Raw genomic sequence first — 27,774 nt, forward strand, 5'->3', positions numbered from 1 at the left:
GTTCCAGGGGCTTCTCTTCTTACAGAGCACAGGCTCAAGGCACAAGGGCTTCAGTAGTTGCAGCACTCAGGCTCAGTAGTTTCAGCAACCTGGCTCTAGAACACAGGCATCAGCAGTTGTGGCACCTGAGCCCTAGTTGCTCCATGGCATGTGGAATCTTCCCGGATCAGGGATTGAACCCATGACCCCTGCACTGGCAGGTGGATTGTTGTTCGCTGTACCACCAGGGAAGTCCAGTGTTTTATTTTAGTATTTTAAAAATCTATTAATGAAGTCTTCTAAGTCTCCATCTGTCACAAAAGCAGACAGCACTTCAGCCATCTCCAGTTAGCAGACACTGCTCAGATTTCAAAGATCTCACTGTGTCTAAGTGAAACAATGGATGGCTAAAGAATTTAAATCTCTCAAGCAGAGGCAAAGACAAAGGTAGAAAACAAAGTTAAAGAGAAACAACTTTCAGGGACTTCTCTGGTGGTCCAGTGGCTAAGACTCCAAGCTCCCAAAGCCGGGGGCCTGGGAGTTCAATCCCTAGTCAGGGAACGAGATCCCACATGCCACAACTAAGAGTTTGCAAGCCGCAGCTAAGACCTGGCTAGCCAAATAAATAAAAATAAAAATGCTGCATGCCACAGCTAAGATTCTGCTCATTATTTATTTGGCTGTTAATTTTTTTAAAAAATAGAGAGAAAAATGACTTTCACACCATGGGTTATGAGTTCTGTAACTTTTTTGAAATTTTGGAGCTCTACACAAGAATTTTGTGTGAGGCAAGAGAAAACCATTGACAATCAAGATATTTGCAAATCATACCTACTGCACAAACACAGTGGAGAAAGGGTTTAATGGGCCAGACAGCTAATACCACTAGGTTGTAGATGAAACACCACAACCCAGCTTTTAATGAGTGAGTGTCTTAAATTTGTCACCTTTGGTCTCTAAGCACCTTGATGCTGCCTGAAGGTGAAAGGGTGAGGCCGGTTGAAAACAAATCCTTTTATTTCCTGCCAGTCAGGAAAGAAACTGTTGAAAACTCTAGCTTAGCCTACCTAGAGCTGAGCCCAGCTTGCAAAGGAGATGGCAACTTTCAAGTAAACATGATTGTGTAACATTTATCTAGCTCTCAGTTACTATATTGTAGTTTAACCAGGTGACTCAACATTGACCTGTTTATCTGTCAATGATATTGTTCATTTCCTGTTCTGGTTGCTGGTTTCATGGATTTGTCCACTGTGCCCAAAGTCAGAAAGTTACACAATTGTGTATACTTTTCTGTGTACAATATTATTTCAATTTTTAAAAAAATCTAAATTTTATCAGCAAAAAAATAATTAAAGTGGGGATCAGCTTCCAACAATTTAACTTTTTCTAATATTTTTATTTATTTACTTTTGGCAGCGCTGGATCTTCATTGCTGCTCAGGCTTTTCTCTAGTTGTGGTGCTCAAGCTTCTTTTGTAGCTGAGCATGGGCTCTAGGGCCCGCTGGCTTCAGTAGTTGTAGCACAAGGGCTCAGTAGTTGCAGCACACGGCCTTAGCTTCTCTGTGGCATGTGGAATCTTCCCAACCCAGGGATCCTTCAGCATGGGCAGGTGGATTCTTTACCACTGAGCCATCAGGGGAGCCCTAAAGTTCGTTTTTGGTTTAATTCTTGGCTGTCCTGACTGGGTCTTCATTGCTGCGAAGGCTTTTCTCTAGCTGCAGCCAGTGGGGACTATTCTCTAGTTACCATGCAGTGGTAACTATCGTGCAGAAACTACCGTGCGGTGGTTTCTGTTGTTTCAGCTCATGGGCTCAGTAGTTGCAGGTTTAGTTGGTTAGTTGCATATGTGGGATCTTCCCGGAGCAGGGATCAAACCCATGTCCCTTGCATTGGCAGGCAAACTCAACCACTGGACCACCAGGGAAGTCTTACCTTCTCTTCACTGTTGAGAAATAGCTCTGGGAAGTCCCTACATGTGAGGCCAGGCCAGAATCACTTCCTCTGGGAAGTCTGCATCTTTTTCATCACAACCACCTTCCTCATTTATGCTGACAAGCTCACCTTCACTAAGTGCCTCTGACTGCCTATTTAGAATCTCCCAAACAGTAGCAGTGTCAACCCTCCCACGTTCAGATAAACACAATTCATGTCCACTTTAAATCCTGCAAAGTTATTTGTAGTGTAGTAAGTTTCTGTCACACTACAAATTACTGCTTTTTTCTGCCATGAAGCTTTCAATAGCTTCCAAACCTTGGCTGAAGCAATCACAAAATCTCCAGTTGTAGTATCTATAGTCCGTCCAAATCTGTTAAAAGCTGAAATAACCTCTTGGTCCATTGGCTGGATCAATGAAAGCTGTGTTTGATGGTCAAAGGCAAGTTTTCACACTTTCACTCAAGCCCCCAGAAGAATCTGGAACATAAGCCAACGGCAGTGCTAAAAAGCCTAGAGCATCTCTCTACCACTGTGATCACTACTAAAAAGCTCTGTTGTCTGTGAGTGAACTAAATAAATGCTGCACAGCAACCAGACACCAAAAAGACTTTGAAAGAAGCGACCCAAGAGGTCATTCATCAGGTCAGTGTGCATCTGCTCCTTTATAAATGAGATTTGTGGACAAAAGAGCTCGCATTAAAGTTTGCACTGTATGCAATTACTCAGTTAATATGCCATGCACTGAAATCTGAACCGTGTTACCGGGGGAACTGGTGTCATTTACCTGAAAACCATGGTAATGGATGCATGCATTTGGAGTCTTGCAAAAAAGCAAGGTACTGAAAACCGGAAGACTAAAATACAAAGTGATCACTCCCCCACTGAGCCCCAGAACTCTGAGCAGTTAGGACTTTCCTCCTCGAGATTCTTTCTCAGGAAGCTGCTGTATGGTGTTCTCCCCGCAAACAAGGGAATAAACCAAGAAAAACAAAAACATGGACTCTTGGGGGCTTTCCTTGTGGTCCAGTGTTTAAGAATCCACCTCGCAGGGCAAGGGACACTGGTTCAATCCCTGGTCCAGGAAGATTCCACAAGCCCTGGAGCAACTAAACCTTTGTGTCACAACTACTGAGACTGTGCTCTAGAGCCCGAGTTCTGCAACAAAAGAAGCCACCACAATGAGAAGCCTGGGCACTGCAACTAGAGAGTAGCCTCCACTCACCGCAGCCAGAGAAAGTCCAAGTACAGCAATGAAGACCCACCACAGCCAAAAAAATAAAATAGCTTTTTAAAAAAAATTATAAAAAGAAAACAAAAACATTGGCTCTAGAAAATCCAACAAAGGAGATAAAAGAAATCCCCAGAACAGTAGAGAGAAATTTTAGGATGCAGACCTGAAACTTTTGTCTACACTGGAACAGATCTGAAGCTCTGAGTGAGGCTATCCTAAAATACTGGGAGCTCCCCTGTTGCTTCTCATAGTCCTAAAAGGAAATTAACTGGTGGAAAATTCCGGAATGACTGATGACCAGCACTTAATCAAAAAGGGAGGGGAGCTTATTCTAGAGAAAACACAATGATCACAATAGATGCACTATGACTCAGCAGCTCAGTGATATTTTTCAAATACTCTCAATTTTGATCTTCCCAAAATTAAGACCTAATTATACAGCAAAGGAGGGAGGTTAGGGTCTGTGTATAACAGCTGAAGACTGAAACACTATGGGGTGTCAAGAGCCCCAAACTGAGAGAGCCAAGTAGTAATACAAACACTAAAAGAAAGTGGTTGCCTCTGGAAAGGGGGAGATGAGGTGGGAGACCCCTGTAGGTGACAAGCCTTGTTCAATCACTTGACTACTTTATGATGGATACATGTAACCCTGATGAAAATAGCTCATTGAAGGGAGGGTTAAAAAAAAAAAAGCAACATTTAGGCCTGAAACAGGCCTGAGTTCACATTAGCCTGTGTCCCTGGCCCAGAGAAGTGTATTTTTTTAATTTTGGCTGCCCTGGGTCTTTGTTGCAGCACATGGGCTAAGTTGTTTCAAAGCCATGTGGGGTCTCAGTTCCCCGACCAGGGGATTGAATCCACGTGCCCTGCATTGGAAGGCGACGTGTTGTTAACCACTGGACCACAAGGGAAGTCCCACGTATTGCTTTATATGGAAATACAGATCCCCTCTGACCTCTTATCGGCTGTTGGGGTTCCTCTTCCCCAGACCTAGCTGCTCTTCTTTTGTTCTTGATTCAAGGACTTCCTCAGCTGTCCTCTCCTGGGCCAAGGGAAAAATCTTGGGAAGGGTTACTATTCTCCATTTAATGTTATTAAAAACATAGTTTCTGGGTTTCTGAGGACAGTATCAGGAGAGGAAGCCAGAACCAAAACTCAAGAGGGTCTCCTGCAGAACCCTCAATTCTGAGCTTAACGCTAGGTTCCCCTTACTACCGAAGCTCCCATCTCCTTCCTCAAATGAAGTCACATGGGTACTTTCAGTCTGCCTGGGGCTTTCCCTTCTCTGTTAACTTAATATTAGTACAGATACAGAAGTTCTCCAGATCAGTTCCATGATCTGTAAAGCAACTATAAAACCTACTGCAAGAGGTCTTGAGAATGGCATGTATATAAATAGCCTAGTGCAGGGCCTGACATGCAGTGGTGAGCATTTACTAAGTGACTCCATGGTAAGTACTTAACCACTGATCTAACTTCTCAGGCACAGGCCAGGTAGGCATAGCCTTATTCCTGTTACTGTCTGGCTTCCAGCCATGTACTTTTGCTTAACTGTTCTGATCAAGCATAAAAAGAGATAATGTGTCAAGACTGAAAAATCCAACACTGGGAATTTGAGGGTTTTTTGTTTGGCCACATTGCAACAGCATGTGAGATCTTACTTCCACAGCCAGGGGTCACATCTATGCATACACCCTCCTCCCCCGGCCACCCATCAGGCTGGAAGCATGTGTGCCTCCCTGAACGACCAGGGAATTCCCCCAACAGAATTTTTTAATGAAGCTGAGCTACACACAACCCTCATTTTAGTCTTCTTAACAGCAATGCTAAAAACAATCTAAATAAGGATCTGATAAAACAAGATAATCCATTTAAACAGGAAAACTTTGTGGCTATTAAAAACAAGTAGATACATGCTAAAGAAATGTCCAAGATACACCAGTATTAAAAAAAAAAAAGCTATAGTCTGTTAGAACAGCCCCCATGGAATAATGTCATGTATATTCTGGGATCTTAAGAAATGTATCAGGGAGGAGTGGGGAATCTGCGGCTAGGGGGCAGTTCTCACTTGCTAAGATATCACATTCTCCTAAGAATGCATGAGGCTAACTGATCTGGGAACAAATGTGTATGAACAAAACCAACAAGACAAGTTTTCTAAAAATGGTAGGCTTTTTATTTATTTAGAGGTAGACAGATGAACATGGAAGGCTGGCCCATTTACCTTGCCCGAAGTTCATATTCCACAGCATTCATCCATCCTGCACTGTCAGAAATCTTAAAGAAATACCCAAGACTGCCAGAAGGATTTTTCTTCCTACTTCTTAGCAAGAATAGTCAATGAACTTCTTGCAAAGAAGGAACTACTAACCTAAATTTTCACCATGTCCAAAGACCCTATTAGAAGTTCCCACAGATGCCAACAGAACCCGCCACTACCGACAGGTGGGCAGGGTACAAGTGACTATTTCTCTAAGACTATTAGGGAAGCTTAGGTTACGGTGTTTCTTGTTAAGTCCCTGTGCGTGTTAGGGCAGAAGCTGGTGAAACCAACAAAGCAGAGCGCACTGTCAAATGGCTCTGGATGGTTGTTTAAAAAAAAAGAAAGAAAGAAATCACGTTATCTTTAGAGACAACATTAAAACATAATGGAACTGAAGCCTGATACAAAAAAGTAGAGAAATATATACAGGAATTCACAGCCCAGAGGGAAAAGGGACCTCAAGAGGAACCAGTGGAAACCTGGCTATTTTACATAGCTAATTTTGAGACAAGTCATATTTAGCACAAAAGCAGTTACAGCACAAGTAGAGCTTCCCTCCCACAGCTCCCAAACTTGAAAGAGATTCTTTTTGTCAGTCTTCGGTAACATTGCAGTCACTCTTCAAAGGAGCAGGAAATGTGTCAGGTGGTCCCAAACATTGACCTGAATTTCCATCACACACAAGCTTCACACTCAGAGGATGATGTATTTGAAGACTGCCATGATGGCAGCACTGATAACACCCGAAATGGGGACTGTGACGAACCAGGCCATAAAAATGTTGCGGAAGAGTCGCCAATCGACAGCCTTTTTGGATCGGAGCCAGCCAACGGATACAACAGAGCCCACCTGTGGGAGGAAATCACCAAGGAAACTAGTTACTGACATGCCAGGGTACTGTGCTAAATAAGACTCGTGATCTTATACAGGTGAGGAGCCCCAGACTGCCAGACTGATCCATGAGAACTGATTTGTATTAGGAACAAGATGAAGGCCACATAAAATCCAAGCACTGAATCCGTGCTAACTGGGGTAAAACAGAATAGGAAAAGAAAATTCTCTTTTTCCTTCTGAGTTGCTGGAATTTAATGGACTATATATTAATAACAGGGCTTCCCTGGTGCCTCAGATGGTAAAGAATCTGACTGCAAAGCGGGAGACCTAGGTTTGATCCCTGGGCTGGGAAGATCCCCTGGAGAAGGAATGGCTACCCCACTGCAGTATTCTTGCCTGGAGAATCCCATGGACAGAGGAGCCTGACAGGCTACAGTCCACCACAGGGTTGCAGAGTCGGACACAACTGAGCAACTAATACTTTCACTAATAATAAAAACTGCGTTAGTAATAGAAGAAAAAGAATGACTCAAAGGCTCCATGATGAACCAACTTAAATTCCCTTAAGAAAGCCAGTTTCTTTCTTTCTCTATAGATACCCTAGTTCGTAGTCATCAAGCAACCTTAGGATTCAGTAAATTCCTTGGTGCTTCAATTCTGAGAGGCTCTGAGTACATGCTTGCTTTATAAATTGCCCTTTGACAGACCAACAAGCCTCACAGGCTTGCTACCTCAAAAGGGCTTTCACATTTTGGGGGATATAAAATATATTATCTGCTTAAATATTGCAAAATGGGTCTTTACATTCTTACAGTCACTTGTCCTACACTTGTGAACTCTTGAACACTCCCATAGCATAAAACTTTCTAAACCAAAATATCAAAGGAAATCAAGAACAAAAAACACCTCTCCACATATCTACTAAAACCATTCAAAAGACACAGTACCCTTTATATCACTTACTTTACAATGTGTCGTGCTGATGGGAAGACCAATATTCGACGCAATTACTACAGTAAGGGCAGATGCCAGCTCAATACTGAAGCCACTGTGGACACAGATAGATCACTAGTCAAGAATGGAATTTAAATTGTGGTAAGTTAGCAAAAGTTAGTACAATCTTGCAGTGCTATCTACCCATGACATCTTCAGTTTACTCTAAACTTCTGAAATCTACTTTAAATCAGGCCATGAGATTCCTCTTCTGTTTTCCAATGCTTAAGGTTTTAAGGTTTTCTGTAAGCTCACTATAAGGCTTGCACTTCTACTTTGAAGAATTTAGTAAACATCAGCATTGGCTCCATAAACACAGATAAAAGCCAAATATACATAGTCATTAAGTCTTAGCTCACACATCTTTCTCATATGTTATCTTAAGAAAAAGAGCATTAACCTGAGACCTGCTTTACCAACTTACCTAGAGGGTGTGATGGGTGTCAGATCCTTCCCCATGGTCTGGATGACTCTCCTTCCCCACACCCAGAGACCAATACAGATACCAACACCACCATAGAGCAGAAGCCATATTGGTGTTGCTACTTTTGAGGAAACATCACCGGTGTCATAAACCAGATACAAAGCAACCAGAGGACCAATGGCATTGCTGGATGAAAAAGAGAGCAAAGATGACTTTGCAGGCAAAACTACAACTTGGCATGGTCCTTATTTGTTAAATTCTTTACTAAGTTTTCTAAAGCAAAGCTTTCATTAGCAAACTGTCTTTCAAGGGAAATAAATGGAACTCCCCTGGCCCCCAACATACACAGCAGACCATGAGACCTCTTCTCAGAAGGGAACACCCCCCATTTGTTGGCCTGGCTTTCTACAGGCCCACCTGAAGCAAATTTGAATTTCAACAAACAGTTTACAAACCACAGAACTAGGATTAATAGCCTACAAATTCATTCTAGGGGCAGTGATTCTTATCAAAGAACTAGATCCTATCTTGATAAATAGCTTCTCTGTGAAGGATGTGTTTATCACCTACAGAAATGGAAACATTCTTTGTAATCTCTCTGAAGAAATTTTTCTTCCTGTTTTGTACATCAATCGTTATTATCTCCTTCAATCTGCATTATTCAATGTCCCACAAACCGAGCCTTATATAAAAGGATGATGCAGCATAAAAATAGAATGAGCAGTGCCGAGAATCTTGACTGACTGACCTGACGTCATTGCCACCATGGGCGAAGGACCCAAAGCAGGCCGTGAGGATCTGCAGGAACTGGAAGAGGAGAGACACTTCTGGCTTGTCCTGGTCGCACCATTCTTCCAGGGAGCTAGTGCTCCCTTTCCTGTCGCCCAGACCCATCTCTGCCTTGGCACTCATGTCCATCTCCGACGCCGAGTGAATGTCAGACACAGCATTGCAGTAACTGGTGTAGCTGTCCATTCGAATTCGCTTCTTGCTGTCTGCGTTAGGCCACGTCAGCTTCTCCATCTCTTCGCCCTTCTGTTCGCCTTCTTTGGTGCGGAAGGAATCCAGAGGCATGCCACAGATTGCCATGGTGTAGGAAGTGTAACTATTATTGCGCCTCAAGGGTTTGTCACCAGAGTCTCCCATGCAGTCTCCCACCTTGGCAAGATGTAACTTATGGAGGAGCTCTTTGTACAAGCCGGAGTCTTTGTGCACGGTGTGATACTGGTAATGGCCACTGGAGTTGATCTGGTTACTGACAGCTTGACTGAACTGAACGAGGTTCCCATTCGGCAACTGCACAGCACCTGCCAAGACCAAAAGGTACAAACAATCAATGCCAAGAGCGTCAGATCCAAACAGTGAGCCCCCAATGGTAACAGAAACAGAGGGAAACCCGCCTGTCCCCAGCAAGCAGATTCCACGCACCGTTCATAGAGCTGTCGATGCTGGTTTCCTCTTTCAGGTCCACGCTGGGAAGCCTCTCTCGCTCGGGAGCTTCTTCCAGGTCTCCAAGTTTGAATGAGACCGTTCTCTCCTCCACCACAGCTCTGAGGGGCACGGTGGCTGAGCCCACCTCCGAAACAGGATTCCTGGTTTCAATGTCACTGAGTGACAACTTTGTTTCTTCCTGGTCTTCTTTCAAGCTATTCTTTTTTTCCATTAAGGGACTCTCAGAAGGACTAGACTTGATTTCTCCTAGAAAGGAAGGAGAGAAGGATGTTTTTCTTTGGTTTTGACCAAACTAACTTGCTGATTTCCCCTTTCCCTCCTCAGAAAAAAAAAAAAAAAGAATCCATCTCAAAGTAAGGCCACATGTAAACTTGAGTGAAAATTCGGGATAATTTTCCTGTCTGCTTTATTTGCCACATCTCATATTTCTCATTTAGAAGGAACCAGAGATGCAAATGCAGAACATCCTAGTATCAATGGTTGTAAACTTTATTCAGTGAAGGCCCAGACAGTAAAATCTGGCGGTCCAGTGTCTAGGACACTGAGCCCCCAATGCAGGGGGCCTGGGTTTGAACCCTGGTCAGGGAACCTGATACATGTGCCATAACTAAGACCCAGTACAGTCAAATTAAAAAAAACTCTGAGCTTCCTGCTGATCCCTTCCTTCTGTAGTAGAAAGTCAGTCAAGTAGGGAGAGCTGACTGGCAACTGAAAATTGAATTTAGTGCATGTTTTTTAAAATTAATAATGAATTTGGCTGCACTGGGTCCAAGCTGCAGTAGGCGATCTAGTTCCCTGACCAGGGATCAAACTTCAAGCCTCCTGTGCTGGGAGTGTGGAGTCTTAATCACCAGACCACTAGGGAAGTTCTTGCATGTTCTTTTAAAAGAGGAATGGCCCTCAATTTCAATCCATGAGTTCAAGCAATATGACTCAGCTCAATGCAGGCAACTCAAGGTGACTTGAATTTCTGCCTCTATAAAACAAACAGAAGTGCCTTATGGTGCTTGATCCCATGATGAGGTGGGACTGTTTTCTGCTTCTGTACCAATGCCCCGGGGGCATTTAGGCATCCCAGTCAGGCAACAGACCAGGATATAAAACCTTAGCAAGATTTGTCTCATCTCCTCCCAGCCTGAGGGAGAAACAAGGTCACAAAGTCCTGAAGGCTGCCAGGCTGAGCGCAGAGCTTCTCAGTGGCTCCTCAGCCCAGCTGTGTGACGCAGCACCCTGCTACTGCCACTGCAGTCCTTGCGGCTCTCCACTGCTTCCAAGAAACTGAAATCACCACCCCAGCACTCGCAGATGAGAAGGGCAGAAAAACAGGACTTCAAGAGAGCTCAAACAGCGAGCACAGAAATACAAGGTATAGAGACTGATACCAATCAAAACATTCCAGATTTAATTCTACTGGAATACTCGGTATAGTAATAGTCTAAAGGAGCCCTTCATGTGTGCTCCAGTGCTGAGAATTAACCAAATCTAAAGTCAGAGGTACACATGAGCCTAGCTCTGAATACCTGAACCTGACTTAAGCAATACATGGTAGTCATTTTGGTAAATGTTTTCTGTGAAGGTATCTCATACCTTTTATTTTGCATCAGTGAATCCTCATCCTCTCAATTAATGTAGACTACAGCTTCTCTGTATTTATCTAGCATATCCCTACCAAGTGATCATGGTACAGTTGAAAGAAAAAAGGAATAATAGATGAAGTGCCTAGCCTGTCTGGCAGCCCAAATAAGGTCAAAAGTGCCTCATGACTAGGTCTCTGGTCGTATTATGTTAATAAGAACACTGTCTGGACAATAAACCTATATCCCTGAATTTCCATTTAAATGTTTCTGGCTTTACCAATCTATCCAAGTAGAGGATTTATACAGATGGCCAAACAAAAAAAAAGGCAAGCACATTATGAGTTAAAATTTTTTTGCTGATTTGTTACTTACGTTCGATTTTTCTCTTCATCCTGGGACATACAAAGAACCAGACGATAAGGGCACAGAAAACTGCACAGCCCACCGAGATGAGGATGGTACCCCACAGAGGAAGTTTGTCAAAGCCCAGCACTAGGAGATAAAACGGTGCATCTTGAAAACCCCAGGGCAACAGCCCCCCTGTAACGACGTGTAAACCCTCCTCTGGGGATTCTGGGGTTCCCATGCTAGCCCAACACCCTTCACTGCTGCTGCCAAGCCTGAGGTTCACAGGCTTTACTCTGCTCCTGGCTAGAGGAATTTGGGAGAAAAATCCCATAGCATCTGAAACCCACAACCATCTGGCCCGCTTTTAACACCTGCTAGACTACCCATCTCCCAAGCTCCTTCACATACTAGGCTTTTTCCTTTCTTTGCTTTGAAGAGTAAAGGATCATTAACACTGAGGCTCTGCAACCAGCTATGAAGCAAATGGGAACATTCCACTGCCCAGCCTCCAGCTGGAACGGCCGCACACGCCAAATCCATGTGTTACGTTGGCACATGGATTTTAACAGTAAAAAAGGCAAGTATCTCAGTCTTCACTTTTCTCATGCTGATATCATTAGTTCTCTGTGGAAGTTATCACATCCATTGTAAATTAGCTAGAGCAAGATTATCTCTTAGGATGCTTTATCAAACTATGATACAGAAAACTGGGACATTATCTATCAAAAGATAAGAAAGGTTCAAAGGGCTGTCTTTCACAAAAGGAAAATAGCACAGTAGTAATCATGCTAACAAGCCACATCTTAATCAGACCTGCCTACTTCTCACATGGCTCAGGGATCATTAACTAGTCACCTGGTTATCACTTAAGTGCCAACAGGCTCCAAGCCACTAAGCCTATATTAATGATAAGGGTAAAGCACCAGAGATCACTATTTAAGCCTAAAAAGATGCTATAATGATCTGTGGTTTATACAAGAATATCTCAGGTACTTGTGACTGTTTTGCTTATTAGATATTACTTATAAAATGGAAAATCTATTGTCCCTCAAAGTAATTCATATTTAAAAATCAGATATAAATGGAGGCCCCTTCAAAACTAAAGTTCTGTAGTGACTCAATCTTTCCATTTTAATTGTTATCAATCTGAATTATGCAGTTAGTCACATCAACTAAAATATACATGAAATTTAATCTACCACAATTTAAATTTGCCTATGTTCCACGTCAAAAAGTGGAAATGAGACTGGTTTTCCTTGTAAATGATCCAAACAAAAATATCCATGTTCCCTTTTCAAGGAATGATTGAAAACTTGAGTTTCTAATTTCACTGAACTATAAGCTATGCTGCTACCACATGCAACGTGAGTGCTTAGAGCCTCATGGAGAACTTTTTAGTTTAACATGAAAAGCCCATTTTAAAGCAGATTGGAAATGCAGCATGCAAACTTTTCCTTGCTTCTATCATTTGTTAAGGAGTCTGGTAATCCCTATAAGATCAATAGTCTCATAAAGTTGTCCAATTTTTTTCCTGATTATTCTAAGAATAAAGACAAGGTTAAAAATACTTCACTAAATCAAACCAACTTTGTAAAGCAATTATCCTTCAATTAAAAATAAATATTTTGAAAAGTTAAAAGAAGAAAAAATACTTCATTTTTGGTCAGTGACTTACTACTTCAGTGAGATTTATGAAGCAAGTTACACTCCATTAGTCAGAAATGAAATAAACTTAGTGGGCCATAATGAGCATTTTAAAAAAAGAGTATTTGAAATTGTGAGCACACAGTACAGAGTAAGGATAAGTAGCTTCAGGATACTATTTCAGTTATCTTCCCCTCTCCCCCCAACTCATCTCTATAAGCACACTCTGTCCTAGGCAGCAATGCACAATGTCTTTCTCCCAGCGAGTCACAACAGTCTGACCCGATGAGTGAGAGGCCATACAACCAAATGAACCTAAGAGTGAAACGTACTAATCAAGGCATAATACTCTCCTGTCTGACAAGTTACAGGTAATCCATCTTTTGAACATGTATTATCCTAATTTAATCCGTGCTTTTGCCTTCGTCCCAACATAAAAGTAACATTTCAAGCTTTATATTCTCACAAATATTTTTCCTCTTAGCTGCATGAATTCTTCTTCCAAGTGCACTTAGAGCAGGTGTTAAACATCCCAACTCTTCTTATTCAAGCAGATTCAGGGGAGTAAATTTAGGACTTAGAAAACAAAGCAGCTCCAATTGGGAGAGAAAAATAAGAATATCCAGCAAACCAGTCATAAATGACTGATACTTCGAAGACAACATATAACTAATGACTCTTCGGCAGTCAGAACTTGAGGTTAACATCAATTCCAGGTATTTTTAGCACAGGTAGGAGAGAGGGAGGGATAAGATCAAATTATCGGTGGATCCTGTGAAGACTAAAGAGTAAAAGTCTGTAGTGATTTAGAATCTGAGCAGGTCTCTTTGGTTGAAAAACTATCTAGGTTAAACTCAGCGTACACTAGCCTGCAGCCTTCTGAAATGGGCGCAGGCCAGTCACCTTCTAGTAGATTTCAGCCCTGTAAAGCAAAAAGGGGTAAATTGGGCATTTAATGCAAGTTTTAGAAACAACTTTAAATTCACATTTAAATATTCTGATGTGCACTTACATGGTGCTCCAGTGTACATGATGGAAAAGAGGTTGATTCCAATCGTGCAGGCATAGAACACTGGCAAAGCTCGCAACCCATTAGGAACTGGATCCGCCTGTAAAATTATCATTATCGTAAAGATCAAGATCTTAAAAGCTGTAAAAAGTCAACCCATTTCCACAGAACCTTATCAAAGGGCAGCTCCAGGAATTACAGTACCAGCCAGTAACTCTCTCCATGGTAGTCTCTGAGGACAAATGGTCTTTTCCTACATTGCTCCTGGAAGTCCCCCTACCAAGACTGATCTACATCTATCTGAATTTAAGTTTGTGTTTGATTTTATGTTTGGGGGGGTTGTTTGGGTTTTTTTTGTTGCTGTTATTCTCCCCTGAAGAAGGGAATGGCAACCTGCTCCAGTACTCTTGCCTGGAAATCCCATGGACAGAGGAACCTGGTGGGCTACAGTCCATGGGGTCAAAAAGAGTTGGACAGGACTGAGCGACTGATCACATTAACAAGGCTACTTATTACTGATGACTAGTGATGTCCTGGATGGTCAGTTTCAAACCCCAGTGCTCTAAGGCAGTGGTCCCCAACCTTTTTGGCACCAGGGATGGGTTTCATGGAAGACAACCGTTCACCTCCTGATGTGTGGCCCAGTTCATAACATAAGGGTGGGGACCCAGGCTCTAAGGTACCTCATGTCCAGATATAAATCTGAGCACACACCTGAAGATGTATTCTACATTTGTGAGAGAGGTTAACAAACAGTCTATGAGTTATTACAACATCTCTTACCTGACTTTTTACCTGCAATGACTTCTCAAATATAAAACATGTAGAATATACTAGCGACAACCATCTTATCTAGACATTTGATAAATAAGCCACAACTAATGATTTACCAAAGTGCTAAGATAAAAATTCAATCGTATATGAGGTCATCTCCTCATTCAACAGACTGTGCCAAGCACCATTTCAGGCACGAAAATATGGCTGTGAATGAGATAAAGTCTCTGCTCTCACAGAGCTGACACTGACATTCTAATACAGAATGATGCTCTGAAGAAAAAGAAGGGGAAGGAAGCAGTGATGGAAAGAGGGGCAAACTTTAATTTGGGGGGGGGAGGATGTAGTCCAAAGACTATCATTGGAGTGAAGACACAGATGTGTTACATCAACAAGCCATAAAGCCATGTAGCCAGGTACACACCCAGGTGGAGAAACAGCAGCTAGAGAACAAGCTATCTGGAACAGAATGTCCCAGAGACATCAGCAAGTAGAGAGACCCTGAGGCAAATGCTTGAATTGTCCTGAGGAACAGCAAGGAGGCCAGTGTGACTGGAAACAACAGGCTTCACTGGTGGTACCTCTAAGTCCAACTTTTTGCAACCCCATGGACTGTAACCTGCCAGGCTCCTCTGTCCATCGTATTTTTCAGGCAAGGAGTGAGTCTCCTGCATTGCAGGCATATTCTTTACCCACTGAGCCATCAGGGAATCCCTGGTGGCACAGTCGGTAAGAATCCAGCTGTCAGTACAAGGGACACGGGTTCAATCCCTGGTTCTGAGGAAGATCCCACAGGCCTAGGAGCAAGTAAGTATGTGTACCACAACTACTAAGTCTGTGCTCTAGAGCCTGGGAGTAACAACTACTGAAGCCCGAGTGCCGAGACTCCATGGTCTAAAACGAGAAGTCACACCCTCAATGAGAAGTCCACGCACAGCAACAAAGACCCAGCACAGCCAAAAATAAGTTCTAAGGAAAAAAAAAACAAAAAAACCAAGAGGACAGATCTTAACACATGGGAAGGCTAAATCTCAAAGATGTTGTCAGTCTAAAGGTTTAATGCTATCTTAGATCCAATGGAAAATCTTGGAAAGGTAAAGACAAGGAAAAGACTCATCAATACATGGGAAGACTTGAGTTAATGGCTTAAGATTAAGGAACCAGAAAGCAGAGGTGCCATTCCCAATCAGCAGAGTGATGATGGGTCCTGGATGAAAACCACCTGAACATCAGCTCCCCAATGTGCAGTTTAAAAGAATGCTACAGATAAGGAACCTGACAAAATAAAAAGCCAACAAAACCTAAGCATCCCTGAGCCACTCCATGATGTGGGCCCCACCCCAAGGGTAGTAAGGTTATGAACCTGAGCTGTATATACCTTTTTCTTTGAATAATCTGTGGTTTTAAGAAATTCTCCAAGGAACTTAAGACTCCCCCTGCTCCACACCCACATCAAAATCCATGAGGGTTCTAGACAATATGTAGGGGCTTCTCTTCCTCCCTTCTGTTACCTCGGAACTCCAGTCAACCACTCCCCCAGGAGGTAACCAGGGCTGTTTCATGAGAATGTTTACCAACATTTGACTCATCTAAACACACAGCTAAAACTTTACCTCGAAGTAAACATCTCATCACCTAGCTATATGGGATGGGAAAGGTGTGTGTGGGGGGTCCTTCCTAACTCATTTTCAACCAGGATAGTTTTTTTTATACACTGGACATGTCTGAAAAGATGCCCTAAACAGATTTAACATGATTTCTGACAGAAGGGAGGAATACTGAAAGACCCATCTTCTCTGACTGGAATTTAAACACTCAACAGGAAAGCTTCTTTGCCCCATCCCTTGTTTACTGTCCCAGTCCGTAACTTTCACTCTGCTCTTCCCTATGAGGCTAACCAACACCTTGGGAACATTCAGAAGACTGAAAATGTCTAAAAGCCCTTTTAATGTTATTAATTTCCAAAACAGAATTTTTAGTTGAAAAGTATCTTAATGGTCAAATATTTAGATTTTAACAGCCAGGACCACCAAAGGTTATCATTCTAAAGATGTTTTCTTGAGATGTTCAAGTCTAACAGTAACCAGAAATATTCAGTCTCATCACCTAAAAATTCCTCTCTTATTGGTAGATTAGAAACAAGGACATGTGCCTGCCCCTGGGGGGGGGGGGGACCAGTGGAGATTGTCCAAGTTCATCCTGAGTAGTTTTAAACGCAATTTCAATCATTCTTGATCATGTCCATCCTCATACCCCATGAGGAATATAGTTTAGAAGTTAATATAGCTAATTTACGCTCTCAAGAACTGACGGTAAAAATACCTCACGGGTTCCCCAAATGAGAGGTCTGAGCAGCTGAAAATCCCACTCTGCACCTGAGAGCATGACCATCCCTCCTCCAGGAAAGAAGTCTATTTTGGTTTGAGACACACAAAGCCTCCACAGAATCAAAAGAATCAGACCCCAGTGTAAAACCTTTATGTGCAAAGCCTTCCCTGGTGGCTCAGTGGTGTGCCAATGCAGAAGACATAGGTTCAATCCCTGGTCTAGGAAGATCCCACATACCAGAGGGAGCAACCGGGCCTGTGCACAACTGAGTTTGTACTCTAGAGCCCAGGAGCCGCAATGGGAGAGGCCGTGGCAAAGAGGGCCCTCGCACTGCAACTGGAGAAAGGCCCTCGCACCTGCTAAGACCCAGCACAGACAAAGATAAATAAAATTATGGAAAAGAAACTTTTATGAGCAGGAATTCCTAACAGCAGGTTCTATTAATTCTCCTGAGCTCTGATCCCCAGCTAAGTTGCCCTCAAACTGAAGCATCCTATTATCATATTCTACAGCTGTGGGGAGTGGGAGGGTAGGCGCAAATCATTACCAGCTTCCTCAATAAGACAATTTTTACTCTCAAATTATACTAAGCTATAGAGCTTTCAAGTTTTCAAAGTATTACATTGCTATCTTTTGCCAGACTCAGGCCATGGTAAACAGATTAGTGAATCACTTGATACCAATCATAGAATTTCTACAGAAAGTACAAATCCTCCCAAGAGAAGCTTAGAACTAGACCAAACAAATGGCTCAGTACATTCTTACCACTTGGGATTAAGCTACCTGTCTCCCTTCACTCAGTTTAGAATTTAAGAACTTACAATGGACTGTTAAAGAGTCATTCGTCTCAGAAAAAGGACAACTTTGTTTACTGAGAAAAAAATGCCTTTATTTTTACTGTAACTCAGTCCAACAACATCCCTCGTTGTCTACATTTATTTTGGAGCCAGCATCAGACTTCATGATAAAAGAAATGTTTTATCGGGTCCCTCAAAAGGGATTCTCAAAGGGACAGGAAATTAAACGGCTATCTGGAATTTTTCTGCCAAGAAAAACTAAACAGACTTTTGTGATTTTTACCTTTACTGGTTCCTTTTTACCTATTCTGAGATATTAAAGTCAAGTCACTGTGAGAGGTTTGAGTCCCCACCATGAAGTTCATAAACTGGTTTCAATAATCAACACTACAGATAATTAGGCAGGGACCCAAACTATTCCATTTTAATTGGCAGTTAAGTAAAAGCCACCCAGAGCACTCAAGCTTACAATTCAAACTGGCCTGAGATAGAGAAGCAGATGGACTTGTGGACACAGCCGGGGGAGAAGGGCAAGTTGGGACGAATTGAGAAAGTAGCACTGACATATATAAACTACCGTGTAAAATAGCTAGTGGGATGCTGCTGTATAGCACAGGGAGCCCTAGGCCAGTGCTTTGTGATGACCTGGGGGTGGGGAGGTGTGATCCAGGCTTAAGGAGGAGGAGATATATGTAACACTTATGGCTGATTCAAGTTGTTGTACAGCAATTATCCTCCAATAAAAAAAAAAAAGGTGGGTCTGCCTATGATGGTGGTTTAAAGTAGTAACCTGCATAAACAGCTAAACAAAGCCACATCAAATACATTAATTTTTTCTGCTTTCAATCTCTTCAATTTCTTGGCACCCCTTAGTGTTCATTCAATTTCTCTTTTCCAAATGCCTTCTTGGGTATTGAAAACTTTCTTCTTTCAAAGAAGTTAAGTACAAAACAATGTTTCTAACTCTCCAAGGTCACACTCCTACACACCCATCACACTTGCAAAAATGCTATCCGTTTGAATACCACTGAATGTGACCTACTCCAGGTCATGGCGGGGGCGGGTGGTGAGGGGAGAAAGATTACCTTACGGAGGATGAATGCACGAACCAGGAAGAATAAAATCCCAGACATAATACCAGAAAGCAGAGGAGAGACGAACCAAGACAACACTGGAATAGAACACATTAAGAGAAACATTAACTAATGATAATCAGGAACCCAAACACTCCTCCCTTTTCAAAACTTGAGTCCATCCCTCCAACTTGACACCAACTACTTACTCCCACAAACAATGCCTCCTCGTGGTAACACAATAGACATTTAGAATGAAACGTACCAATTTTTATCAGTTCAGACCACTTGACACCTTCCTGCCCCTTTGCCACCAGGGAGAAACCAATGGTTGCACCGACGATACAATGGGTTCCAGAAATGGGGAGCTTCAAGAAGGAAGCCACTAGTTGCCACACCGCAGAACCTGAAAACACGTCAAGTTTGATTAAAACACTAGGCAGAAATTCCAGTAACGTACGCAGCGCATATTACTGAAGGTAACCATCTGAAAAGCTTCAGAACACAAGAATGGAACTACCCATGATAGGAATCTGCTCACCCACCAAGAGGACAATAGGGGCGGGGGCGGTGGTGGTGAACTCACCAAACATCGCACTGACGGAGCCGGCCATCAGCAGCTCTTGGGTCGAGTTGTACATCTTCACGTCAATTAAGCCCTTCCTGATCGTCTCACTCACTTTGGCCCCCAGGAGGACAGAGCCCACTGTCTCAAAGATACTAGCTAAGATGCAGGCTTGCTTGAGGGTCACTACACCTGATCCCACGGCTGTACCAAACGAATTTGCTACATCATTGGCTCCCACGGAGAATGCCAGGACAAATGCAATAATAAAACCCAGGATGAGCATCCATAGGTAGTTCACCAATGGACCAGAAGCGGCAGTAGCAGCAATAGCAGTGGTAATGAGCGGTGCCACGGTCGTTGCCATTCTCTAGAGTAGTGGTTCTTGAATGAATCAGAGAATTACTGAGCGGTGTTCGAGATGTGTAAACGGAATATGAGGTATCAAAAATGCTATAATAAATAATATATATTATATAAAATTAAATACTGTAAACTACGGCACAGAAACCGAGCTGGGGAGTTACTGCTATACGCTGCGTATGGGCATCTGTTGTCTGGGGTTTCTTTGGCTCTGGAGGGCTAGGAACACGGAGAAGAATTCCATGGCGGAGAAGAGAAAGGACGCAAGTTCATCCTGGAAGGAGGAAGGGAGAGAAATACCAATAACAGTACGCCCTTGGGGGCCGGTCCCGCACTCCGCGCCGACCCACTGGGACTGGGGGGGCCCCGGACGGGCCCGCCATCCGCTGTCCCCCGACCCGGAGAGATCGCGCCGGGCACGTGGCGCCGGGGATCACCTCCGCCCGCGCGCGCCCAGCCCAGCCTGGACCGGCCCGGCCCGGCCCGGCCCCCGAGCAGCCGGCCCGCGCGCGCCCTCCCCGCGAAAACCGGAAAAGGGCCGTTCCCGCGCGCGCGCCACCAGGGGACCGCCAAAAAGGCCCGCGGGCGGGAGGGCGAACGAACGAACGAGCGGACGGGCGGACAGGCGGACAGACGGGGGACGGGGGGGCGGGCTGGGATGGGGTGGGGCAGGGAGGCGAGCAGCGACGAAAGCAGAACCCCACTGCGCCGCCAGCCCCGGCCCAGCCGGCTATCCCCAGCACCGGCGCGCCCACACCGGGCCCCGGGGAGAAGAAAGAGCCTTTCCAAGGTGGCGCCTCCACTCACCAAAGAAAACGAGGAGCCGAACAGGAGGCGAGGTCCAGGCGGCGGGCTAGAACCAGGGACGCACGCACCTTCTATCGAAGAGCACACGACCTGGGGCGGAGGCTCTGGGGATGGCTCCGCGGGGCTGGCGACCGACCCTGGAAGCAGCCGCTGACGCCTCAGCAGCGGAGAAGAGAAAGCACGCAGCGCGCGCCGGCAGCCATCACTCTGGCAGCGCACGCCGCCGGCCCCTACTTATAGCCGGCACCGCGCCCCGCGTGACCCGCCGCGCCTCGCGCCGGCCAGGAGCCCCACCCCCGGGATGACGCAGACCCCGCCAGCCCGGCCGGATGAGCCAGACAGCGGCGCTCATTGGTCCGCCCCGCGCTGTGGGTCACGCCCACAGAAGGGAACCTGTCCACGTGGGGAGGGTCAGCCCCTTCCCTGCGGCCTTGCCTCTGAGTCTTGGCACCGCCTAGAGTCAACGGCGGAGGCCGCTGGGGACCCTCACCCGGTCCCTGGAGATCGTCGAGAGGGGGTTATAGAGGCTGCGACCAAGGTCATAGTTCCTCCCTCGCGAGCCCAGTATTATGGAGCTGTCCGAGCCTCGAGCCACACTTCAGCGCACTTGTGACTTGCTGCATCGGGAGGCCACACCTGGCCAGTTTCCCTCCCTCCCGTCATCCTGGTGACGCTGCAGGGGGGCTCGCGCCCGGGGGCTCCGGATCCGGTCCCGGCACGTTGTCGCACCTGTGACTTGCCCTTGGCCAGACAGGCACTGTCCCTTGCCCGGGGAGGGAGAGGACTCACGTGGTTGCTTTACTCCCGCAGTCATGCACTTGGGTGAAAACAGTACTGCGGAGTCACGAGAACCAGGTTGGCTCCCAGTTATGGCGCAGAGCCACAGGATGGCTGTGGGTCATTAATTTCCCCGCGGCAGACCGTTTTCTGCGCCGGGGCTGGGGTGCCTGGGGAAGGACTCTCCGATTCAAATCCTGATTCTTGCTTACTGCAGTGTGTCACCTTGAGCGACTTTCAGATCTGTTGCGTAATCAGGAATGTAAATTGTTAACAATTACACCTACTTGGTAGAGGGAATTAAACGAGTTAACGAGTGTGAATGGAACTAGAACTCTGTAGGTGTTCGGTGAATGCTAATTTCCGTTTTGTGGTTTCCGTGAATATTCCTGTTTTCTAATGTAGAAAAGAGTGTCGGAGGTGTTCTCTTCGGACCATCGGAAACTTTCCTATTTTGAGGTAAATTGATTTCTGGTGCCCCTACATGGTATATATAATGTAATATTGACATTAATAAGATTTGCTTTGCACATTTGGGGGCATTTCATTATTCGGCCTGAGATCAAGACTAACCACTCATGCCGGGGGAGATTAAGGTCGTGGTCTCTTGTCAGGGTTTGTAGTGAGATTAAAGAATTCCCAACAGAAATATTTACCAGGCTTAGAATGTTCTGGAGCCCTCCCGGCCTTTAGCCATCTCTAGCATCTGGGCACTGAATAGCAGGAACAAAGACATTGTAAATCATTGCTAAGTCTGGCTCATATGTGGAGGCTTAAAACTCCACCTGAGTTTCCTCTAACCTACCTAGAAAATCTGGTGGAGTTATAGGAGTAATTTACAAAGTTCTGAGTCCCAAGGTCGTGGCCAAAAAAGGAAGTGGGCAATGTCCAGGAGCACTGACCCTGGAGTGCAAATCTGATGTAATTCTCGCACCTTAAATTGTACACCTCCCTCCACCTTTACTTTGTTTCAAGGTTATGAAAAAAATAAAGGACTGACATGTTACAGGTCTTTAGTGTTCTGCCATTTAAAACAGTAATTTCCAAAGCAAGTTATTAAGGCAATTACCTAGAACTTTCCCTGGTATGTGTTTGTTTTTTCATTCTGCCCATGGACGTGCTTTTGCCAGTCTGTGGTACTAGCCCTTTAAGTTGGCAAACACTTGCTGGACAACCTCTGTTGAAGGTGGTTATTGTGAATAACCAACAAGCTGAGAGCACAGGCCAAGCCCCTTGGGGGGATTTGAGGAGAGTGCTGGCAAAGATTCAGGCAATTCCCCTTGGATGCATGTGAATTCTGTGAGCATCTTCAGGCTGTAGAAGGGCTATACCCTTCCTCCTCAGAACAACATTCATAGCGCCTCTGCCAATGGGGCTGTCAGGAGAGGTGGGGGTTGGGGTGGGTCCTGGCTATCTCACCTGCAGAGAGGATCAGTAGGGTGTGGCCCTTAGAGACTTGGACTTCTCTTGGCTGGAATGCCTCATCCTCTCCTGGGGAGGAGAGGTAGGGTTCTGTGGAGGGAAGTTTCAGGGCCTTGAAATGGAAAAATAGAGGACGTATGAGGATCACCAATTCACAAACAAATGGCACTGGTTCTGACCTTATGGCTGAACACAGGAAAGAGGGCAGAGATCCCAAGGATAATGTTTCTGTTAGAATCAAGGTGTTGGACATGCTCCCTTGGACCCTAGCAAGGCCATTTGGTCTAGTGGTTAAATGTATAGACAGTTAACCCGAGCTACCTGCTCTGCTACTCACTAGTCACTTGACCAGGGACAAGTACCTTCTCTATCTCTGTTTCCTTATCTGTATAGGGCTTCCAGGTGGCACTAGTGGTAAAGAACCTGCCTGCTAATGCAGGAGACATAAGAGACGTGGGTTCAGTCCCTGGTTTGGGAAGATCCTCTGGAGGAGGGCATGGCAACAGACTCCAGTATTCTTGCTTGAAGAATTCCATGGACAGAGGAGCCTGACAGGCTACGGTCCATAGGGTTGCACAGTGGAGAGGTTGGGAGTTGCTACTTCGTGGGGTTGTTGTGAGGACTCAATCAACGTATGTCAAGTCCTCAGAAAGGATGTCTAATCCATGGCTGGTTCAATCTCCGCACTCTTAATATAACAAATAGGGACTTCCCTGATGGTCCAGTAGCTAAGACTCCCCACTCCCAAGGCCGGGGGCCTGGGTTCAGTCCATGGTCAGGGAACTAGATCCCATACGCCACAACTAGGAAATCCTGAGTGCCATAACTAAGACCTGGGGCAGCCAAATAAATAAATAAAAGTAAATATTAAAAAAATTCAACAACTAGCTGAAGGCCTACTGTGCAGAGCTCATGTTTAAAGAGATGTGTGTGTCACGTGTCAGAGCTGCCATCAAAACCAAGCTCTTTCAGATTTCTCCCAATGCTGATAAAGAATGGGAGTGGAAGGGAAACAGTCTTGTGGACACAGTAGGGGAAGGAGAGGGTGGGATGAATTGAGAGAGTAACATGGAAACATATACATTACCATCTGTAAAATAGATAGCCATTGGGAATTTGCTTTATGATGCAGGGGCTCAAACCCAGTGCTCTATGAAAACCTAGAGAGTGAGATAGGGTGGGAGGTGGGAGGGAGCTTCAAGAGGGAGGAGACATGTATACCCATGACTGATTTCTGTTGATGTATGGCAGAAACCAGCACAATATTGTGGAGCGGTTATTCTCCAATTGGGCTTCCCCGGTGGCCCAGATTGTAAAGAATCTGCCTGCAATGTAGGAGATACGGGTTCAATCCCTGGGTCCAGAATATCCCCAGAGGAGGGCATGGCAACCCACTCCAGTATTCTTGCCTGGAGAATTCCATGGATAGGAGCCGGATGCGCCACAGTCCATGGGGTCGCAAAGAGTCGAACACGACTGATCGACTAACACTCTCACTATCTTCCAATTAAAAATAAATAACTTTAAAAAAAAAAAGAATAAACGAACTTAAAGGTGGAAAAAAAAAGAATGGGACCCATGAGAAACTGGGGCCCACTGCCAGGAACCTGGGGACGGCAAGATGGGGTATGGCATGTGGCTCAGGGCAGGTAAATGGGCTTGCTGGCTTAGGAATAAGAAGCCTAGGCCTGGCCCAGACTCTGACCCCCCGCCAGGATATTTGGTGAATCCCTGCCACAGAGCCCAGGAGCTTAAGGATCCGTCATCTACCCTCACTTCCAAAAGAATTGCATAAGGCAGCCTGCTGAGTGCCGCTGAACACCAGCCTGGGCACTGTAGGTTAGCAGTTTTCTTGGAGATGATTCCCTCTCCCACTGACTCCACATGAGTGGAGTTGAACTGTTGAGAGCTGGGAAATCTGACTCACCAGCCCCACCAGATGTGCAGAGGCATAGACAAAAGGAAGAGGCAAGGCCCCTTGTGTATTCTCTGAGCTCAGAGAGACTTGCAGTCTGAGGTCACCATTCACAGGGCAGGAAGGAAGCATCTAGAAAATGATCTGCTCAGAGGAAAGGGGAACTGCAGTGGAGGATGGGAGCACTGTGGAGCCAGGCCCCGGTCCAAGGCAGTTTCAGAGACCATTCATTCCATTCATTAGGACTTGGATGGGGCATGGTGCGGGGGGGGGGGGGGGGGGGGGGGGCAGGGGGGTAGATATCCAGCAAAGAGAAGGTGGGAGCCTTAGGGTAAAGGAAAACTACCCCCTCCCTACCCACCACTCCCCTCTGCTTGGCTGCAGTCACAAATGAGTGAAGTTGTAGTTCCTACCCTGTTTACTCAAAGCCAGGCACCCTATCAAGAGCTCTGCATGCATTATCTCACATGATGCTCCAGTAAACCTCTCTTGATGTACTTTTACCTTAATTTCTCTCTTTTTTTAACTTCTTTCATTTTTGAGAGAGCAATCTTCACTTCCTACTACTCCACCATCTTGATCACTCTTATGCTTTTTTTGGTAATATTTATTTTTATTTATTCGGCTGCATCAGACCTTGGTTGTGGCATTCAAACCTCTTAGTTGTGGACTGTGGGATCTAGTTCCCTGACCAGGGATCGAACCCTGGGCCGCCTGCACTGGGAGGACAGAGTCTTAGGCACTGGACCAACAGGGAAGTCCCCTTTTACCTTATTTTACAAAGAAACTGAGTCACAGAGGATGAAGCAACAGTTAAACCAGAAGAACTCCACAAACTTGGGAGTCTAAGTGACTTATCCCTGGCTGTCAGTAAGTGCAGAGGCAAATAGGATGCCCTGAGGTGGTAACTCTTCTTTGCACTTAAGTTAATGTATTTACTTCCCCTTTCTTTCCTCTTTATTTTCATTAACTCTGTTGCTTTTACAGCCTGTATTTTAAGCCTCTTCTAACCCTGTTAGAAGAGAAGAAGGCAGTTTTAGGAGACCTTACTTCAAGATTGCTCCCCTTTAGTAGGAAGCTGCTGTATAGCACAGGGAGCTCAGCTCCATCCTCTGTGATGACCTAAAGGGGTGGGATGGGGGTGGTGGGAGGGAGGCTCAAGAGAGAGGGGATATATGTATACTTAGAGCTGATTCACATTGTTGTACAGCTCAAACCAACACAACATTGTAAAGTAATTATATTCCAATTAAAAAATAAATTTAAAAATAAAATAAATTTTTAAAAAAGATTGCCCCCGCCCTTTCCCCAGAGTTGGAGAAGGCAATGGCAACCCACTCCAGTACTCTTGCCTGGAAAATCCCATGGAAGGAGGAGCCTGGTAGGCAGTCCATGGGGTCTCGAAGAGTCGGACACAACTGAGCGACTTCACTTTCACTTTTCCTTTCATGCATTGGAGAAGGAAGTGGCAACCCACTCCAGTGTTCTTGCCTGGAGAATCCCCAGAGTAAGAGGCAGGAAATCAGAGCACATGTTCTTCCCAGAAATAAAGTTGATACAGTGGCCTGACCTTATCTTAGAGTTACTGAAAACCCTGTTCTCTTCAGACTTCTCAAGAAAGAAAACCAGGCAGTTCCCTGGTGGCCTAGTTGTTAGGATTCCAGGCTTTCACTGCTGTGACCCTAGTCACTTCCTCCAGAAATAGGTTCAAAACAACAATTCAAGTACGGACCACACATCACCATCCTCACCACTACTCTCCCACCTGCTCTGCGCGTGGCTGGCCTCTGTCTTCAAACATTTCCTCATTCCCCATCCAACAGCACTGACCACCCAGTATCCACGGCTCTGCCCTGACAAGGTCCCGGGAAAGTTCCAGACAGAGAGGGGAGGTAGGGGGAGAGTGCTTTCAAGCACCCGCACAGCCAGGCTCTGATGTGGAGACTCACTGGTTGAGAATGGCCTCAAACCAGCAACTCATAGCAATAAACAGCTGGATTTTGGTCGTGTTCGGGAAACAGGTCAGTCTGTTCCTCTGCCAACACAAGGGGTGGGGGACCGGTCCACCCACTCTAGATTTTTATATGTCTCCTTCCTGACTGCTCCCACCTCTGGTCTCTTCCCTTTGGTTTTGAGTTCACACACTTGGGCAAGATGTGGCATACAACCCAGACAGAGGGGGCAGAAAAACACAGTTCTTAGAGCTTGAAATTGTCCCGAAATAAGCTTCTGGACAGCCAGGTGTGCCTGCACACTTCTTCAGTAAGGCCTGTCCGGAGACTTCAACCAGGATTCCATTTTCCCCAAGACCCAACTTTCTCAGCTCTTGCCAGAAAAGCAGGGAAGAAAGGCAGCTTGCTGGAAACTCAGGAGCTGTGTGTAATGATGCTCCCATGGCAGAAGGGGAAAGGGGTCAGCCCCTCGCCACAGCCGCCAGGGACATGTGGCTTCTGTCTGAGAGAGTGAGTGGGCAGCAGGATGTGAGTCATCCACAGGGCAGCGCCGTCCCACAGACTGGGTAGCTAGTAATGGTCTCAGTCGCTCTGTTGCTCCCCCAGCTCCTCATCGTTTCACTCAGGCAACAAATAGTCTAGCAAGGGTCTGGCAGAGCAACAAGATGGACCAGAGCCTTTTTCCTCACAAAACACAAACTGCTTCTCACACCCAGAATTTTACACTGAGGGCTGGCCCTGAGCACGACAGTCAAAGTCGAACTTCCACCCACCTCAGTGGGTGTACTGACCCACACAGTTCATCATCCAGGTCACTCTTATCCATCATTCCGCTCGAAAGCAAATATTTACAGAGCACAGGAGGCTGTCCCCTGCTCTCCACGGGTGCCCCCCAAACCGACTCAGGAACCCTCACTCACCTGATCCCCTCAGCAAGAGAAACTGCTCCAGGAAGAGCACCCCCCCCCACTCCCAGGGCTCCATGGGTGAAGCTGGAGAAAAAGCCGTCTGTTGGAAGAGCAACCAAGAGCCAGGGCCTGTGTTTGGGCGCTCCGAGGGGCTTCAGCTGTTGGGAACGGCTTCATAGGAGACTGAAGTTCTAACAGAGCCCAGTTTGTTCATTTTTCAATGGGGAAATCCATTTCTCTTGGCCTCTGGATAGAGCCTTGCTCCTCAAAGTGTGGTCCTCAGACCAGTAACAAGGGAGCTTGCAGAATTTCAGACCTGCCCAGACCTGTAGAATCAGAATCTGCATTTTTTTTTTTTTAATTTTATTCCCTGGTGGTCTAGTCACCCACACTTCAAGCTCCCA

At 45.4% G+C, this 27,774-nt stretch overlaps 1 protein-coding gene across 1 annotated transcript; it reads right to left on the reverse strand.

Moving 5' to 3' along the window:
• Positions 1–5,298: 5,298 nt before the first annotated feature.
• On the reverse strand, positions 5,299–19,693 carry SLC20A1 (solute carrier family 20 member 1). The gene is made up of 10 exons (XM_081593546.1): positions 19,248–19,693; positions 18,927–19,067; positions 18,674–18,759; positions 13,693–13,789; positions 11,061–11,180; positions 9,088–9,357; positions 8,408–8,966; positions 7,660–7,845; positions 7,206–7,290; positions 5,299–6,257 (listed from the first exon to the last, which is right to left on the reverse strand). The coding sequence occupies exons 1-10, from the start codon at positions 19,591–19,593 to the stop codon at positions 6,102–6,104; spliced, it is 2,046 nt and encodes a 681-aa protein (XP_081449672.1). The 5' UTR covers positions 19,594–19,693; the 3' UTR covers positions 5,299–6,101.
• Positions 19,694–27,774: the final 8,081 nt, after the last annotated feature.

This window comes from Giraffa tippelskirchi, chromosome 4, assembly GCF_054371585.1.
Source record: "Giraffa tippelskirchi isolate mGirTip1 chromosome 4, T2T-mGirTip1v1.2.pri, whole genome shotgun sequence".
Taxonomy (NCBI): domain Eukaryota; kingdom Metazoa; phylum Chordata; class Mammalia; order Artiodactyla; family Giraffidae; genus Giraffa; species Giraffa tippelskirchi.